Source organism: Malus domestica, chromosome 11, assembly GCF_042453785.1.
Source record: "Malus domestica chromosome 11, GDT2T_hap1".
Lineage (NCBI taxonomy): Eukaryota > Viridiplantae > Streptophyta > Magnoliopsida > Rosales > Rosaceae > Malus > Malus domestica.
In genome coordinates this window covers 15,581,512-15,599,420 of record NC_091671.1, presented here as the reverse complement: position 1 = coordinate 15,599,420, position 17,909 = coordinate 15,581,512, and the positions used below count along the sequence as shown (strand labels likewise).

The window sequence follows — 17,909 nt, the reverse complement described above, 5'->3', positions numbered from 1 at the left end:
CATAAGCGTACAAAAGCAATACTTAGATCGGTTGAATAGCTCGATTTTTCCATTGGTATAAAACAATTGAATGACATAACAGCACTTCAAGGAATAAGGAAAAGTCATATGAAAATTGTTAAGGCAACTCTGTGCAGTGAAATACCCGCACTCTTGGTATATATATCTTTCCTTTGTAACATGTTTTCATAATAATAAATATCACAGTTATATAGCTATTAATATATATTAGAAATTAGGTAACTTTACTGTTCCAAATCAAGAGTAAAAGCATATAAAGGCAGCAACACTAAGATTGACATTGTAACCAACCAAAACTGAAAATAAAGTAAATCAAAACACAATTTAGTGGTTTGCAAATAACCAATTCAATAATCGCAATTATTGTGTAATAACTTTAATTTGTAAAACATATTTCCTACAGTTAGGACTCGTTATAACGAAAATACAACTTCAATTAAAAACCCATTAAAGAAGTTGACACTTTCATATATCATATTACATTGGTGACAACAACTTTTCACACCAATGTTTATGAAAACAAAATAACAATAATCTTGTATCATAATTCGTATACTTGATTGAAGTATACTATAATATGCATATTCGGAGCCACAGCATACAGCCTCGAGTAAATACACTTGCTAGAGTCTTCCCAATTCCACCAATTCCAAAATACATTACATAAATACATAACGAAAGGAAAGAGAACAGGCTTATATCCCAATTTGGGTAATCATTTGAAGACGTATTTCACAACCCCAGGAAGATGGACATTCATTATGTAGTCGTCCCAATTTATGCACTTCGGATCAAAGTAAAATATGTCTGCCTCTGTGGTGTTTTCTCTCACTGCCATTTGCAGCTTCTCTGTGTTCATATCATCGAAGCTGTATGCAATAATTAGTTCATAGTTAGTTAGTTCTCACAATATGGAACAAAATTATCTTTCAAGACCAATGACATGAAAAACAAATAAGTAAAGGAAATCATATATACATACACTCCTTTGAAGAACAAGTATGGTTTGTAAAGCTCCACCAGCCTCATCACAAATTTGATTTTTCTACTGAGATCCACGTATGTGCCCTTGAAGTACTGGCAAAATGCTGTATTAACCACCTCCAATCCCTGATGAGATGGAAAAATTAGACACACAGCGGAGTACTATATCAAGACAGAACTCTCTGCTGCTCCAAGGGGGCAACTTTTACATAAATTTAGAGTGCGAAAATGATATAGGAAGACGCGATGGGGGACTTCTGGATGATGGAACCAAACATGCTCGCACATCCAGACTTTAAACCATAAGCTGTCAACCTTAATCACATTACAAGTGTCATAATTTTTTTTGACTCGTAATACCATGTCAGCACGTTACCGCACAGTTTTCTTAGTTACGTTTGTGCACAACCTATGATTGAAAAAAATTATTAATGCATGCAAAACAATATGTCGAACCAATTACCTTCAGGAACAGTAAGTAACGGACAGTCATGTATCTGTGAAAGCTAGCCATGCTGCCCATAACTTTAACCTTGCCAACCTTGACTGGCGTCCCATCTTTATTAATCCATGGTTTCTTGGTGAAGAAACGGAATCCATAATCGTGAAGATTACTATATCTTAAAGGATTTCTCATAGACGATCCTACTTGATAAATTACTTCACCAGGTTGATTTGCATGGGCTGCCATTGCAGCAAGTATTGCATTCACAACCATGTCAGCTGGTATCTGCACGATGTTTATATAAATAATATCATCAATTGTCTTGTAAATGCGTAAGAGTATAATGAAAGATGAGCACTAATTAAGTAGAATTTCTTTATTGGCTAATGAACTAGTGTATGCCTGACCGACCTAATATTTCTAAGTAACAGGTATACATACACCTTTATTTTTTTAATGAACATTCTTCGGCTGTTTATTTATAGAGTGTGTTCTTTGAAGATCACAGAATGAAATACACATGAATGCATATTTGTAAAAAATATGCATGCGTGTTAAATTATAAATTTTTATGCGTAAAAATGAATCCCACGTATAAAGAGCTATGTAATTTTGTATTATGATTTTAACTTTCTCTAACGCTTGGAGATATATAAGAGGGTATAAATAGTAGCAAACTGAAGAAGTATTTTGTTAACTCACCACATCAACAATTGCATCAATATCGCAGAGAAAGAATGTTAATTTTCCTTTACCATAACCAACTGCAATGCTATCAATGGTTCTGCATGTGACACAAGTGAACAGATAAAAACGTAAATGTTTATATGAGACCAAGAACTAGCTATATATATTTAACGGTAATAAGGAAGGTTTGTTTGTTTGAACACACCTGATTCCTTCAACCCAACCAGGAAAAGGTTCTTTGTAAGTGCTGGAGATGATGGTAGGGCGAATAATGACCACAGGTAGATTTTCTTTTAGGTCTCCTATTAGCATCTCTCCCATTGCCTTGGTAAACACGTAGGTGTTTGGCCATCCATATACAATTGCTCTAAGGAAATAATTTACCAAAAATGTGAGATTTATAATTTGCATAGTTTGGATTTCATATTGTAGAAGTACAATTTATTTATTTATCCCTACATAGTTAGTAATAATTAAGTAGATTTGATATAAATAAACATACAATGAAAACTACGTAAACTATAGTTCAGTAAATTTGTCATAAGGATAATCATTTTTACACATCATTTCATCGTTCTGTACACCACTATTTATTTATGTCTATTTTTTAAGGGAATAGTTATTTAGCACTCTAAAAATTTCATTTGGCACTCCAAACTTTTTATAATTAGAAAAAAAATACACTTGTAAGAAGTGTAGAATGAAATTTTTGAAGTGTTAATAACAATTCCCTTTTTTAAACTTGTTTAATCAAAATTGACAAAGATAAACATGACATAAGGTGTATGGAGTGAGTAATGTGTTTGGTTAATGTCTCAAACAATACACACCGCAAGTTTGTATGACAAATCAGAGGTCCAGCCTTAAATTATCATCTTACCAAAAAAATAAAAAAAAATTTACTTATCAATTTCATGAAGATGGGGCCAGGTCGGTTTGGTAGGGAGTATTAAATATGCTCTGAGGTAGCGTTGGCCTCACCATATATGTTTCACCATTCTTCAGTCGTTATTATAATAAAGCATAGTATCAATAATTCTTAGGGGAAACGGCAAACACAAGCCACGAATGTAGTAATTTGTTGTTTTATGGGAGGACAATAATTTATATAATAAAGGTACACTGTTACATAATATTTCGTATTAATAAAGTAAAAATATATAAGTAAAAAATTACACATGTTTACCTTGCGTGTATTCATACATATAATATGATCAATATCTTGTTATTGTTGTAAATAATGGGTATGTTTGCCCACATGTGTATAGTAATGTGTATAGTGAAGTATCACATGTGTATACTATATACTCATAAGCTAAATAGTAATGTTTTGTAATTTTCTATAGAAGTAGCTCTATAAATAGAGCACTTCAATTGTGCAAAGATGAGTGAATGAGAAGAAGAAAGAAAAGAGAAATATATCTAATAGCAATAATATACATTACTTCCTCTGCAACAGCTTGTGTCGGTATATTACTCTGCAACTGCTTCGTTCCTTCACCGAGTAAAGGTTATCTCTCTATAAATTTTGCCTATTTATAACACGTTATCAGCACGACTCTCTAATCATTTCTCATTTCCTTTCACCGAAAGAAAAAAAAAAATGTTTCCTCTAAGGTTTTTACTGTTCTTCTTCTTCCTCTCTCTCAATTGCTGGGTATACCCTCGCGAAGAACTGTTTGCACCATGTTTACTTCTAGTTCTCCAACTAACAGTTACTTATATCTTTGATTTCTTGTTTGGTGTAGATATTGACTACTAACCCACTGATTATTTATGCAATCCAAGATTGTGCGGTTCTATCGCCTATCTTGGACTGCAGATCTAATTTTACTGCAAATTTTAAGTGGAGCGGTATAATCGCCCGCTCTATCCTGCATATTTAAATTTTCCCGTTATTTAATTTTATCGCAATTTTAGGTGGTGTGAAATAATCACCCACCCTGCTTTGCATATTTAATTTTATCGCAATTTTAGGTGGTGCGGTATAATCGTCCACCCTGCTTTGCATATTTAATTTTATCGCAATTTTAGGTGGTGTGAAATAATCACCCACCCTGCTTTACATATTTAAATTTTATCGCAATTTTAGGTGGTGCGGTATAATCGTCCACCCTGCTTTGCATATTTAAATTTTATTGCAATTTTAGGTGGTGCGGTATAATCGTCCACCTTGCTCTACATATTTAAATTTTCCTGTTGTTTAAAGTAGTGCGGAATAATCACCCATCCTATACTTATTTCGATGAGAATGGTGCGGTACAATTGCCCTTCTCATTAATTGTGTAAATCTCGAGCCTGAAGTTTCGAGTACTTATCATTTTGGCCTGAAGATCAAAAATTTGTAAGAACCAGAAGTTCTAACAATATATTTCTCCAGTACACATACTATTGCAAGTTCTTACACACCTCATTTTTCTTTCAGAAAAAGAAAATGGCAAACTTGGCAAAGCTTGATTTTGCTGCCCTGGACATTACTGGAAAGAATTACCTTACATGGGTATTGGATACCAAGATCCATCTGGAAGCAGCAAATCTTGGAGATACCATCAAGGAAGAAAGCAGCTCATCCTCTCAAGATCGGGCAAAGGCCATGATTTTTATTCGTCGTCATCTTGATGAGGCACTAAAGAGCGAGTACTTAACGGTTGAAGATCCGTTAACCCTTTGGAATGCCTTGAGAAGCAGATACAATCACCAGACAACGGTGATTCTTCCAAAAGCTCGCTATGACTGGACACACCTGAGGATCCAGGATTTCAAATCAGTGGCTGAGTACAATTCGGCGTTGTTCAGAATTACCTCTCAGATGAAACTCTGTGGGGATACTATCACTGAGGAGATGTTATTGGAAAAGACTTTCAGCACATTCCACGCCTCTAACATGGTACTGCAACAACAGTATAGAGCGCGAGGCTTCACTGAATACAACCAGCTGATATCTGTGCTCCTAGTAGCTGAACAGAACAATGAGCTTCTCATGAAAAACCATAATTCCCGACCTACTGGATCAGCACCGTTCCCAGAAGTGAATGTTGCTTCCCTTGAAAGGAATACCATATCCTCTCGTGGCAATAATTACAAACGAGGACGTGGCCACAAGCAAGGTCGGTGGAAAGGGAAAAGCAAGAACCATGGTGTCCAGTTTCACAACCAGGTTCCAAGGTATAATCCAGGCCCGAGCTTTAAAAATACCAATCGCCAGAAAGGAAAAGCTCATGTGAACACTCCTAGAAGTCATGAAGGAGGTTGCCATAGGTGTGGTGGCAACGGACATTGGGCGCGTACTTGTCGCACCCCAAAGCATCTGGTGGAACTATATCAAGCCTCCTTCAAGGAAAAGGGTGTCGAGATCAATTTCCTTGACCAGGCTAAACCAATGGAAACCCCTGATCCAGTGACCAATTTATCAGGACAGTTAAACACAACCCACCTGGATGCTACAGACTTTATTAATGAAAGAGGGAATGAAGTTTATGGGTCCGATTGAATTATTTATGTTTAATGTACTCATGTTATTTGTACCTGTGGTTTAATGCTCGCATTTTCAATTCAATAAAAGTAGTATTCCAGTATGAATAAACTGCTTTTTCTTTACTCAGAGATCATGGATAAAAATTATGGTTGTTCTCAAAACAAGATCAATGGCGGAGACTTTTGTCTTGCAGATAGCGCAACCACGCATTCAATACTTCGAGACCGAAAGTATTTCTCGAATTTGGTACTTGCAAAAGTAAAGGTAACAACAATATCAGGACCATCAGATGTAATTGAAGGCTCAGGAAAAGCCCAGATTATGTTACCAAATGGAACAATATTGTCTATAAAGAATGCATTATATGCTACTCAGTCCATTCGAAATTTGTTGAGTTTTAAAGACATACGTTTAAATGGATACCACCTTGAAACGAAAAGTGTAGAAAATGTAGAATATTTATGCATTACCTCCAATGATACCCAGAAGCGTATATTGGAGAAGTTGCATGGTTTATCGAGTGGATTGTATTGTACATACATAAAGACAGTTGAGGCATATACTGTCATGAACCAGAAGTTCATTGATTCAAAGGTTTATATGCTTTGGCATGACCGTCTAGGTCATCCAGGATCTACCATGATGCGTAGAATCATTACCAACTCTAATGGACATCCATTACTGAGCAAACACATTAATGTCTCGAATGATAATCCTTGCAAGGCTTGTTCCCAAGGGAAGTTGGTAATTAGACCATCACAACTAAAGGTTGATGATGAATCCCCATCATTTTTGCAAAGAATTCAAGGGGATATTTGTGGACCTATTCAACCAACTTGTGGACCATTTCGATATTTTATGGTTTTGGTTGATGCATCTACCCGATGGTCACATGTTTGCCTATTGTCTACTCGAAATGTAGCTTTTGCGAGACTTCTTGCTCAGATAATTAAGTTGCGAGCACAGTTCCCAGATCATCCCATTAAGTCCATTCGACTTGATAACGCTGTTGAATTTACGTCTCAAACCTTTGATGATTACTGTATGGCACTCGGCATTAATGTTGAACACCCTGTTCCTCATGTCCATACTCAAAATGGTTTAGCAGAGGCATTTATCAAGCGGCTTCAATTAATAGCCCGCACTCTGCTCATGAAAACAAAATTGCCAGTTTCTACATGGGGACATGCCATATTACATGCTGCATCATTGGTTAGATTGAGACCCATAGCCAACCACCAATACTCATCAATACAACTCGTGTTTGGACATCAGCCAAATATTTCACATTTACGAGTTTTTGGTTGTGCTGTTTATGTGCCTATTGCACCATCACGACGAACTAAAATGGGACCTCAGCGCAGATTGGGAATTTATGTGGGTTTTGATTCACCATCTATCATTAGATATTTGGAACCTTTGACTGGTGATGTGTTTACAGCTCGTTTTGCTGATTGTCATTTTGATGAGATAGTTTTCCCGTCGTTAGGGGGAGAAAAGACCGTTCCAGAAGAACGACAAGAGCTAACATGGGTTGTTCCCACCTTATCTCATTTTGATCCAAGAAGCACTCAATGTGAAAATGAAGTGAAAAAGATCGTTCATCTTCAAGGTATTGCTAATCAAATGCCAGATGCATTTAATGATGCTTCGAAAGTGACACAGTCATATATACCGGCTGCAAACGCACCTGCAAGAATTGATGTCCCTGTTGGACAAAATAAAGTGGCAGCGAATGATTCATCCAGTGCACGCCTGAAGCGTGGTAGACCCCCAGGTTCAAAAGATTCAGCCCCTCGAAAGAGAAAGATGAGGGCCCAATTGAACCCAAATGATATCATTCAAGAAAAGGAATTGAATGATAAATCCACAATTCGTGACTCTGTACTTCCAGAAAAAGAAAATGTCCTTGATGAGACACATGTCCCTGAAGAGACAGAAGTACATGAAAGCAAAGAAATATCCATAAATTATGCATGTACTAATGAATTGTGGGATCGAAATGAAATAATCATCGATGACATGTTTGCATTTGCAATAGCCACTGAAATTATATTAAGTGATGATATTGAGCCCCGCTCTGTTGATGAATGCAAACAGAGACAAGATTGGCCTAAGTGGAAAGATGCAATCCAGGCAGAATTAAATTCCTTGGAAAGGCGAAGTGTTTTTGGACCAGTAGTCCAAACCCCAACTGATGTAAACCCCGTAGGTTACAAATGGGTGTTCACAAGGAAACGCAACGAGAAAAACGAGATTGCAAGATATAAAGCACGACTTGTTGCACAAGGTTTTTCACAAAGACCTGGAGTTGATTATGAAGAAACATACTCTCCTGTAATGGACACAATTACGTTCCGTTACTTAATAAGTTTGGTGATTTCAGAAAAACTTGACATGCGACTTATGGATGTCATCACCGCGTATCTATATGGAGAATTAGATACTGACATATATATGAAAGTCCCAGAAGGACTTAAGTTGCCTGAAGCAACTAACAAACCACGGGGTATGTTCTCAATCAAATTAAGGCGATCACTATATGGGCTAAAACAATCTGGGCGAATGTGGTATAATCGTCTCAGTGAGTATTTGATTAAAGAAGGATATGCCAACAATGTCATCTGCCCTTGTGTGTTCATTAAGAAATCAAATACTGGATTTGCTATAGTGGCAGTATATGTCGATGATATGAACCTAGTTGGAACTCCTGAAGAGCTCAACAAAACTGCTGAATATCTGAAAAGCGAATTTGAAATGAAAGACCTTGGGAAAACCAAATATTGTCTAGGCCTGCAGATCAAGCATTGTGTTAGTGGAATTTTGGTCCATCAATCAGCTTACATTGAAAAAATACTGAAGCGATTTGGCATGGACAAGGCTTATCCACTTAGCACCCCAATGGTCGTTCGTTCTTTGGACATTAAGAAAGATCCATTTCGTCCAAAAGAAGATGATGAACTGGTCCTTGGTCCAGAAGTACCATATTTGAGCGCAATAGGTGCTTTATTGTATTTAGCACAATGTACTAGACCAGATATAGCTTTTTCAGTTAACTTGTTAGCCAGGTACAGCTCTGCTCCAACAATTCGTCATTGGAAGGGAGTCAAAGATGTTTTACGATACCTTCGTGGGACAACAGATATGGGTCTCTTCTACTCAGACAAGCCCACAAATGAACAAATCCTTGTTGGATACGCAGATGCTGGTTTTCTCTCCGATCCGCATAAAGCCCGCTCACAAAATGGATATGTGTTCACTAATGGAGATACTGCAATTTCATGGCGATCAACAAAGCAAACGCTAGTTGCAACATCTTCCAATCATTCGGAAATAATTGCTTTACATGAAGCAAGTCGTGAATGTTCTTGGTTAAGATTAATGATCTATCACATCCGGAATTCATGTGGTCTACCTTCAAAGACAGACACTCCAACTGTCATCCATGAAGATAATGCAGCCTGTGTCGCCCAGATGAAGGAAGGATTTATCAAAGGTGATAAGACTAAACACATATCTCCAAGATTTTTCAGCGCACATGAGCTTCAGAAGGCTAAAGTTATTGAAGTCAGACAAATCCGTTCTAATGAAAATTTAGCAGACTTGTTCACCAAATCTCTACCAAAGTGCACATTTCAGAAGTTGGTACAGGGAATCGGATTACGTCGGCTTACAGATTTGAAGAATGCGGAATCAGGGGGAGATACAATTCAGGGGGAGCATCCATGATACATGCATGTTGTACTCTTTTTCCTTCGCTTAGGATTTTTCCCACTGGGTTTTTCCTATCAAGGTTTTAACGAGGCAACCTAAGCATGCTCAACACCATCCGGGTAAAGTTGTACTCTTTTTCCTTCGCTATGGTTTTTTTCCCACAGGGTTTTTCCAAGCAAGGTTTTAATGAGGCAACTGATGTTGATATGTGGGCATCCAAGGGGGAGTGTTGTAAATAATGGGTATGTTTGCCCACATATGTATAGTAATGTGTATAGTGAAGTATCACATGTGTATACTATATACTCATAAGCTAAATAGTAATGTTTTGTAATTTTCTATAGAAGTAGCTCTATAAATAGAGCACTTCAATTGTGCAAAGATGAGTGAATGAGAAGAAGAAAGAAAAGAGAAATATATCTAATAGCAATAATATACATTACTTCCTCTGCAACAGCTTGTGTCGGTATATTACTCTGCAACTGCTTCGTTCCTTCACCGAGTAAAGGTTATCTCTCTATAAATTTTGCCTATTTATAACAGTTATTCTATTTTCTTTTTATTTTGACCTACTGTTTACTCAGTAGTTTTCTATATTGACCAACACAATTTTAGGGGTAGGAATGCATAAAAACCGATGAACCGCTGAACCGAAGAACTGGACCAACCCGAAGAGGTAAAAATTCAAGTTGACTAACAAAAATCAAAGAGCTGGACCGAAATTAAACCAAACTATAGAATAACTTACATGTGAGCAGCTCCTGGGAGGTGTGCTATAACAAGACACAGACTCGAGTACATACATTTGTGGTCGAAAAGATAACCAAGTTAATATTTTCCAAAGAACAACATGATACTGTATAGGTCAAATAAAAAGCAATCAATCAGGTACTAAACAAGGATGGTCTACCTGCACCATAAGTCAAAGCTACCAAGAACACTTAGGCCTCGTTTGGCAGCTCGGACTGTACTGACTATTTCTGTCGGATAGGATAAATAGTCATCGGATAGTACTGACTAAATTAATCGGGCGTTTGGTACAGTATCGGATTAATGATCGTATTATTTATACTGTGTTTGGTATTATACCGGATTCTCTCTGCACCCCCCCCCCCCAAAACCCAGTTTGATGATTACTGGAAAAGAAAAAGAATAGAAAAAAACAAAGTTGTCAAATGCAGGAAGAACCCAGCAGCCATAAACCCAGCAGCCACAAAGTTGTCCCAAATCTCTCCGTCCCACCCCCAAATCGCCCAAATCCATCAACAAAATCAGGGAACAATTAAGCTAAAAACTCATAAAACATCTCCAGTCCTATAATTCTCTACAATTCCTAGAGAAACCCAATTCGAAAAGTTAGCGTTTTGCAGCTCGAGTTCTGAGAATTCTGCAGAAAGAAAGAGTTGGGTTGCTGGGAGCGGCAGAGGAGATGTGAAGGTTCGGGGGTCGGTGTTATTGGGGAAGGAAGGAGCGGCGGAGCAATGGGGGGACGAAAGAGGGGGACGAAGTGAGCCAGGAGAGTGCTGCGAGAGAGAGGGGGACGAAGTGAGCGAGAGAGATGACCCGACTAAATTATACGGAGGTTTTGGTTGGGATAAATAAGAAAGTGGGAGGAGTATAAAATGAGTGGGCCCGGATTAAATAATCCGGTGCTTATTTAATACGAAGTTCACCAAACATCTGTTTCGTACTATTAATACTATCCGGTGGTCTTATACGGCGTGCCAAACGAGGCCTTAACGTTTAAGGCTGACAGGCTTTATACATCTAGTTGTCCTAGTTCTGAACGTACAGCTTGGGTTAAGCTTTAGATCAAGTTTTAGAGCGTCTCTAAAATAGATGTCAAAAGATAAATGTTAAATATTAATTTAATGACTGATGTGGTAATATTAGATTTTCTCATTTCCAACCGATATGTTTTTTTATTATAAATAATATATGTAGAATCTATTTAAAAAAAATCAATTAAAATAAAATTTTCAAGATGTATGCATTAATAAGATTCCCATAATAAAATAATTAAAAATTATTTGACATTACCTTAGAGCATTTTTAAAGGAAATGTCAAAATGTCTACGTAAACTATAACAGTAAAAAAGGATAAAAATAATATTTTCGAATCGAAATGTCAATTCCTATGTGAAGATGACATAGATTGGCAACAAAGAATGGTTGTCAAATTTGACTGTAGCTTCAAATATTTTTTAATTAATTATTAAATTTTTTTATTATTTTTATCTCCTCTCTCACTTGATTCTCAGCTGCCGCTCGCCTTCTTCTTCCCTTTTCTCAGAACCAAACCCAGAAATCAACCTCACGATCTCAATCTAAAACCCAAATGTAAGCCTCCATTTCGCACCGTAGCTCAAACAAGAGTTCTCAATCCTCGTTGCAATCCCGAAAAAGAAAATCCATGGAGTCCATCACCACACCTGCAAACGGAGTCCACTCGTCTTTCTCCCTCCCTTCTCCTCCCGTTCCACAGTTCCTTGGAATCAGCCGATTCTAAAATACTGAAACCCAAATCGTTCCTCCAATCCCCAATTAAAAGGTACCCAACAAAGGCAACTAAGGAAGAGAACCACATCAGATGGCCGAGATGGGGTTTACCAGTCGGCTATGGAAGTATGAAAAGATGGATTCGCAAGAGCAGTCCCTTCGATTCGAATTCAAAAAAGAGAGAAAAAAGATCAGGAGAAGTCCAGAAAGAAGGGGTTGGGTTAATATGAATTTCTTTTTATCAGTTATTTGTATGTAATTTAAAATAATTAATAAAAATTCTGATAAAAAATAGTGTAATAAAATAATAGTTTAATTTGATATATCGAGTGGAGAACAAAGTTGTAAAAGATGTCAAAGTGCCATATAAGCTGTCAAATTCAAATTTTATTTTTAAAATTTGACATCTTCTTTGAAGATGGTCTTATGTAACTCATATGTCGATTCACATATGATTGACATATCAGTTGAAGTTTGTTCCTATTTTCAAATTTGATTATATATCATTTCATTTAGAATCTGTCATCTCTTTTAGAGATGATCTAAAACAAACAATAAATTGATCAAAGGACTTCCGTGACAGCACATACATCACCATCGTAGCATTTGTGCCATAAAAATTATTTTCGTTCCACAAGAGTTGAAGCCAAGAAACTGTTGAAATTTGATGATGTGAGAAAAAGTTTGTCGTGAGGGATATACCTTGCTATGAGTTTATATGATCTTGAGTTATTCCCCATATTACCAATTGATTTTATGATGGAATCCCAATTTTATCATGGTATCAAAGCAGGTTGTTCCTCGTGTGAAAATCCAAGAGCCACACGTGCTCATGCGTCATTCAGTTATTGTTCATGTGTAGGCTTGAAAATTGATCACACGTACCGAGCATGTTGAGATTTAATGATGTGAGAAAAAGTTTGTCCCTTATCGGTGACGGACATGCCTTGCTATGTGCTTATATGATTTTAGGTTACTCTTCATATTACCAATTGATTTTATAGTGAAACTTCAATTTCATCGTAAACAAGCGAAAGAAGAAAGAGCTAGGGAAATTTTTTTGTTTTTTATTTTTATTTTTTGACAAACCTTTGGAGTCCAAAATCTTTGAGGGCCAGAGTGATTGCTTGTTCTGATGCCTCCTCCGCGCGGAGCTCTTTCAGTTTTTCTTGGAGCAGCCTGATTTCATTGTCGATGTCTAGCCCTGTGGTCCCATTGAGTGTCTCGCCCATGCGGTATGGGTTTTCTAATAAAAGCCCATCCTTTTCGCCGCAAACATAAGCTGAAATGATGAAATCTTTAGCGGTGAGCGACGGTGGGATAATAAATTAGGATTATGATAAGTTTAACAGTTTCTTTCAAAAAGTAAAAACTTTGCACAACATGAAAAGTTCAGGTAATAGATTGTGAATTTGTTACCACGAATGACCTTATAAACTTTTTTTCAACTTTTTCGCAATTTTACTGTGTTTTTAAATAAATTTGTTAAATGTTTATTAATTGGTTCCCTATTAGTTTGAGAAACTTCCAGACGTTGTTTACGATGTTTATCTGGAATGATTGTATGCTTTTTTAAATTAAATAAAATTGATATATTTTATCTTTAAAACACACACATACCCCATCCATTAGGCCATCTTCAACCGATGGTTGATCTGATGGCTCGTTTTAGTTCTTTGGCCCTTCAAGAAATTAATATTTTAATGAACAGTATAAGGTCATATTTGCCTCCGTCTCCAACCGAAGGCCAAATGGCCATAGGGCCAAACATAATTTTTATGTTCGTTAATGTTATTTAATGTTGTTTCAAATTGTTTAATGTTGTTTTACTTTACTTAATTTAATTTAATGTTGTATAATGGTTTAGGAAGTTATAGAAAAAAAATAGAATTTCAAAAAAATATGAAACAAATTTTGTAAAATAGAAGTTATAGGAAAAAAATGGAATTTAAAAAAAAATATGAAACAAATTTTGTAAAATAGAAGTTATAGGAAAAAAATAGAATGAAGTGAGATTGTATAGAATGGTGAAAATTATGTGAGAAATTGTGTAGGAATGACTTAGGTATTTATAGAGAAAAAAAAGGTTTAAATTCATTAAAAAAATAAAATCGAATACAACGGCTAGCTGACTAGCCGTTGGATTCAAATTTTTGTTCAAGCATTCCTGTCGGTTATAATTGACATGATTGCTCTGATTTTCTGGCCAGTTCGGGCTGGCTAGCTGGATGCATGCGGCCAGCCCTTTGGCCCTTTCAGATTCTATGGGGCCCACGAGCCCTCTGGCCTAGCCCTCGGTTAGAGATGATTTTCAGGCTATTTTCAATCCTCTGGACCTTTGAGTTAGAGATGGCCTTATATATTGCTTTCAAAATGGGTAATATTAATATTAGTTCAGAACAAAAAGATCTAGAAACAATCAATGATCAGATACTAACCTGTGGACACGTGGACCAGCACCTGTAATTGAATACATTGCTTGGCAAAGTTCAATACATGCATTGCTCCCAAAGTATTGAGAGCAAGTGCAATATCATATCTGCACACAACAACATATATTTCAGTCTAGTCTACTATTTTCTTATATTATATTTGTTATGTTCTTGCAGACTTACTAGATAATCAAACTGTAAAACTCAATTATGCGTCAAAATAATTGACTTTGTTATAAGGGATACTTTGGATGCGATCCTTAATCTTTAACATTCTTTGACTAAAACCTTAATGATATTCAAAGTTTGAGCAAGGTCCATTGACTTTGTACACCTCATTATATTACAATTAATATTTATATTTTTATAATTTTGACATTAATTGTTTGATATTTTATGAGATTTATAATCCTATAAATTTAAAATACTTCATTATAATACTATCAGAAACGGTTACAATAAAAAAATTCAAACATTTTGATTGAATAAATGGATAAAAACTATGTAAAAATAAGAAATAATAAATGGCAAAAGAATGTATCCATAGTGTTAAAAAAATTGGTACATTTCACATATAATAAAGCGGTACATTAATAAAGAAGAATGGTTACATTATAAATAAATTAGGGTACAGATAAAAGATTAAAAAATTGTGAGTACAAATGAATTTAAAAAAAAATATAGGCACTAAAAGAAATTAATACATGGGTACGAAATAAAACTAAAAAGAAAATACTACAAATTTTTAAAAATGTTGCAAATGAAAAGTGGGTACAAACTAAAAATATAAATATATGATACAAAGTTTAGGCATAAAACATAAATATACCATATGTAATTTTTCTATCATTGATTAAATATACAAAATCACGTGGCGGTATACACATGGGTGCAAACACAAATAAAACTTTAAAAAATATAGGCACAAAAAGAAACTAATATATAGGTACAAATTAAAAATGAAAAAAAAATTGGTACAAATTAAAAATAGGTACAAACTAAAAATAAAAATAAATGATAAAAAATTTAACCATAAATATAAATATACTAATTGTAACATTTTTAACACTAAAGGAATATATTTAAAAATAAAATATTTTATTATTCAAATAATTAATGATGCTATTAATATCCAAGAACCTTGATCAAAAATTGAAAATGAATAAGATTTTAACCAATGGAGTAGCAAAAAGAATGATGTGAACCTAATTTCTCCTTGGTATAAATTTACAGTATTCTTATATTATATTTGTTATATTCTTGCAGACTTACTAAATAATCAAACTGTAAATCTCAATTATGCATCAAAATAATTGACTCTGTTATAAATTCACAGTACAACAATAGTATAAAAAGAAACTAATTTTAACTAAGTAAATTGAAACTCAACAATAAATATTAAAAAAAGATTTTCGCACACTATTTTTCTTCTTCTACGTACTTCTATTTATTTTTGTTGCATGATATTTTTCCAATTTATTAAATCTAAAAATTCAGGTGTGCGAAAATCACTTCTTAAACATTTTACCTTTCATCAAAGTTGGTAGTTGCAGCTAAGTTCACAATGACATCTATATGACTCAACATCTCTTCCCTCAAGCTAGAATCATTCAAGCCTAAATCCTCACGAGAAATGTCTCCAGGCACCACAGTCAGCTTTTCTGAGATGATTGAGTTCATACCTGCTTCCCATTTTTCCTTCAACACTCTAAAAAGATCCTTCCCAATTATCTACAAAGAGAAGTGACCAAAAAAGTTAAAAATTGAAATAATTTCGATTTCCATAGCATTTCAAATTCAGAAACAGAATATTTGTCCCCACTTTTCATATATTTATTTTAGTGCACCAAACTTCTGTTTAATATAGACAGACTGAGGTGGTCCAATACACAATTACCAATAATTTTTTTGCCATTCTTGCCTATTTGGTATGCGCAAAAATGAAGATATGCAGAAGCAAAAGGGAAATACATTTTCAATCATCTCCTGCACTAAACTAAAAATTATACATAGATAGATGTAAATATGTATACCCTTTTTCTTAATTTAAGCAATATTACTATTTTAATAAACACTAAAAGAGGGCAAGGGTTTGAACTTTAAACTCAGAACGCAGTGAATTGAAGAATAAATCCTAACCACCTATGTAGTCCACCACTTCCATATATACCTCATTATTCAAACGCTGAGTAGCTGATTTTGTATCAGGAGCTCTAAGAAGAAGGTAAAGCTTCTTAACATTTGGTTGCACCCTCAGTATCTTCTCTACAAAAACTGCATATACATTATTCAAGCATATTAGGTGCGTGTAACTAAAACAAAGACACAAACAGAGAGAGAGAGAGAAGAGAGAGAGAGAGAGAAGGTAGAATCGGATAGTACTCTTTGCTAGAAAGCCAGTGGCACCAGTGACTAAAATGTTCTTGTTCTCAATGAAACGAAGGATACTTTCCAACTCCATTGGAGGAAAAAAGTTGGATGTAAATACCAAGAGAGTTAGGGTGGGAGAGGAAGAAAGAGTACTAAAGAGAGATCAAGTGAAAGAGTGATTTATATGCTTCAAATGCGAAGACAAGTGAGGGAGTGGCGTAGGGATATGTTGCAGTAAAGCCATTTTATGATATAATGAAAATATGGGGCAATTATGAGGTAGAGTGCACGCTAGTAGTTGGGCAGTTGTCCGCTTGCATTCGGAGTAAGGGTTAATTACTTCAATCATTTTACCCCTTTTATTATTCAATATTCGTATCTTTTTTTTTCACGAAATAATTTTTTTTTTTAAACCCTCAACGCTAATCTACAGACACTTAGTACTACGGTCTCGTGATATTCTTCTTCACTTGTAAGTGAGAGGTCTTATTCTCGTCAAAAGCGAATTTAGACTACATTATTGCTAGCCCATCATGAGGCTTAGTCCATTCTCGCACCCCTTACTGTAGATAATATCATTTGTTCAAAACAAAAACAAAAGAAGGGTTAATCTCAGTTTGCTATTTTAAAGTTTCGTGGTTTTCAACATTTGATACATAAAGTTTTTTTTCATCCTAGAGTCATACCTCAAGTCCTAATTTTGAGAGAGTTTCATACATCTGTTAAGTTTTCCATTAGAACTTCTGTTAACTGATGACGTGGCGCCCACGTGGACAATAACTGAGCACCACATGTCAATATGATCCCACTTCAATATTAAAAAAATGGAAAAAAAAAAAAAAAAAAAAAAAGCCTCACCCGTCTTCTACCTCCCCCAACCCGCTGTAACCCGCACCCAACCCCCTGGTGTTCTCGGAAGCTTTATCCCAATTTGTCAAAAACCCATCACCAAAAACCGATTGTTTGCGTAGTTGCGAGCATCGAAATGCCTGGTGTTCTCGAGAAAGCTCGAGTCTTGAGAGATTTTCACTGAAGAAGAAGTAGTAGAACCCAAGTGAACCTACGAGGAAAGATTTGCCTTTCTGGAAGCAACCTTTTTGGCGATGTTTCTCCACATAATTCCCAGTAAATACTGCAAACTAATCAATCAAAGTCTTGAGAAATCTTCACCTATCAAACGCACAAAATCTTCAACCATCTACATGGCTGTTGGTCGTCCATGTTGGAGGAACTTTAGACAAGCCGGGATTTCTTCATAAATTCGGATCAAGGCCCTACCACA

At 35.5% G+C, this 17,909-nt stretch overlaps 1 protein-coding gene across 1 annotated transcript; it reads right to left on the bottom strand.

Annotated features, from left to right (window-relative positions):
* Positions 1–468: 468 nt before the first annotated feature.
* LOC103421299 (fatty acyl-CoA reductase 3-like) lies at positions 469–16,974 on the bottom strand. The gene is made up of 10 exons (XM_029088645.2): positions 16,640–16,974; positions 16,428–16,531; positions 15,786–15,988; positions 14,264–14,364; positions 12,915–13,107; positions 2,343–2,504; positions 2,153–2,234; positions 1,469–1,735; positions 1,004–1,131; positions 469–890 (listed from the first exon to the last, which is right to left on the bottom strand). Exons 1-10 carry the CDS (start codon positions 16,716–16,718, stop codon positions 737–739), a joined length of 1,473 nt encoding a protein of 490 aa, XP_028944478.1. The 5' UTR covers positions 16,719–16,974; the 3' UTR covers positions 469–736.
* Positions 16,975–17,909: the final 935 nt, after the last annotated feature.

Coding starts and splice junctions, on each gene's coding strand:
- LOC103421299 (XM_029088645.2), bottom strand. CDS start 16,718: ATGGAGTTGGAAAGTATCCTTCGTTTCATTGAGAACAAGAACATTTTA. Junction 16,532..16,639: donor CACTGGCTTTCTAGCAAAGA/GTACTATCCGAT, acceptor ATGTATATGCAG/TTTTTGTAGAGAAGATACTG. Junction 1,736..2,152: donor TTGATGCAATTGTTGATGTG/GTGAGTTAACAA, acceptor AACATCGTGCAG/ATACCAGCTGACATGGTTGT.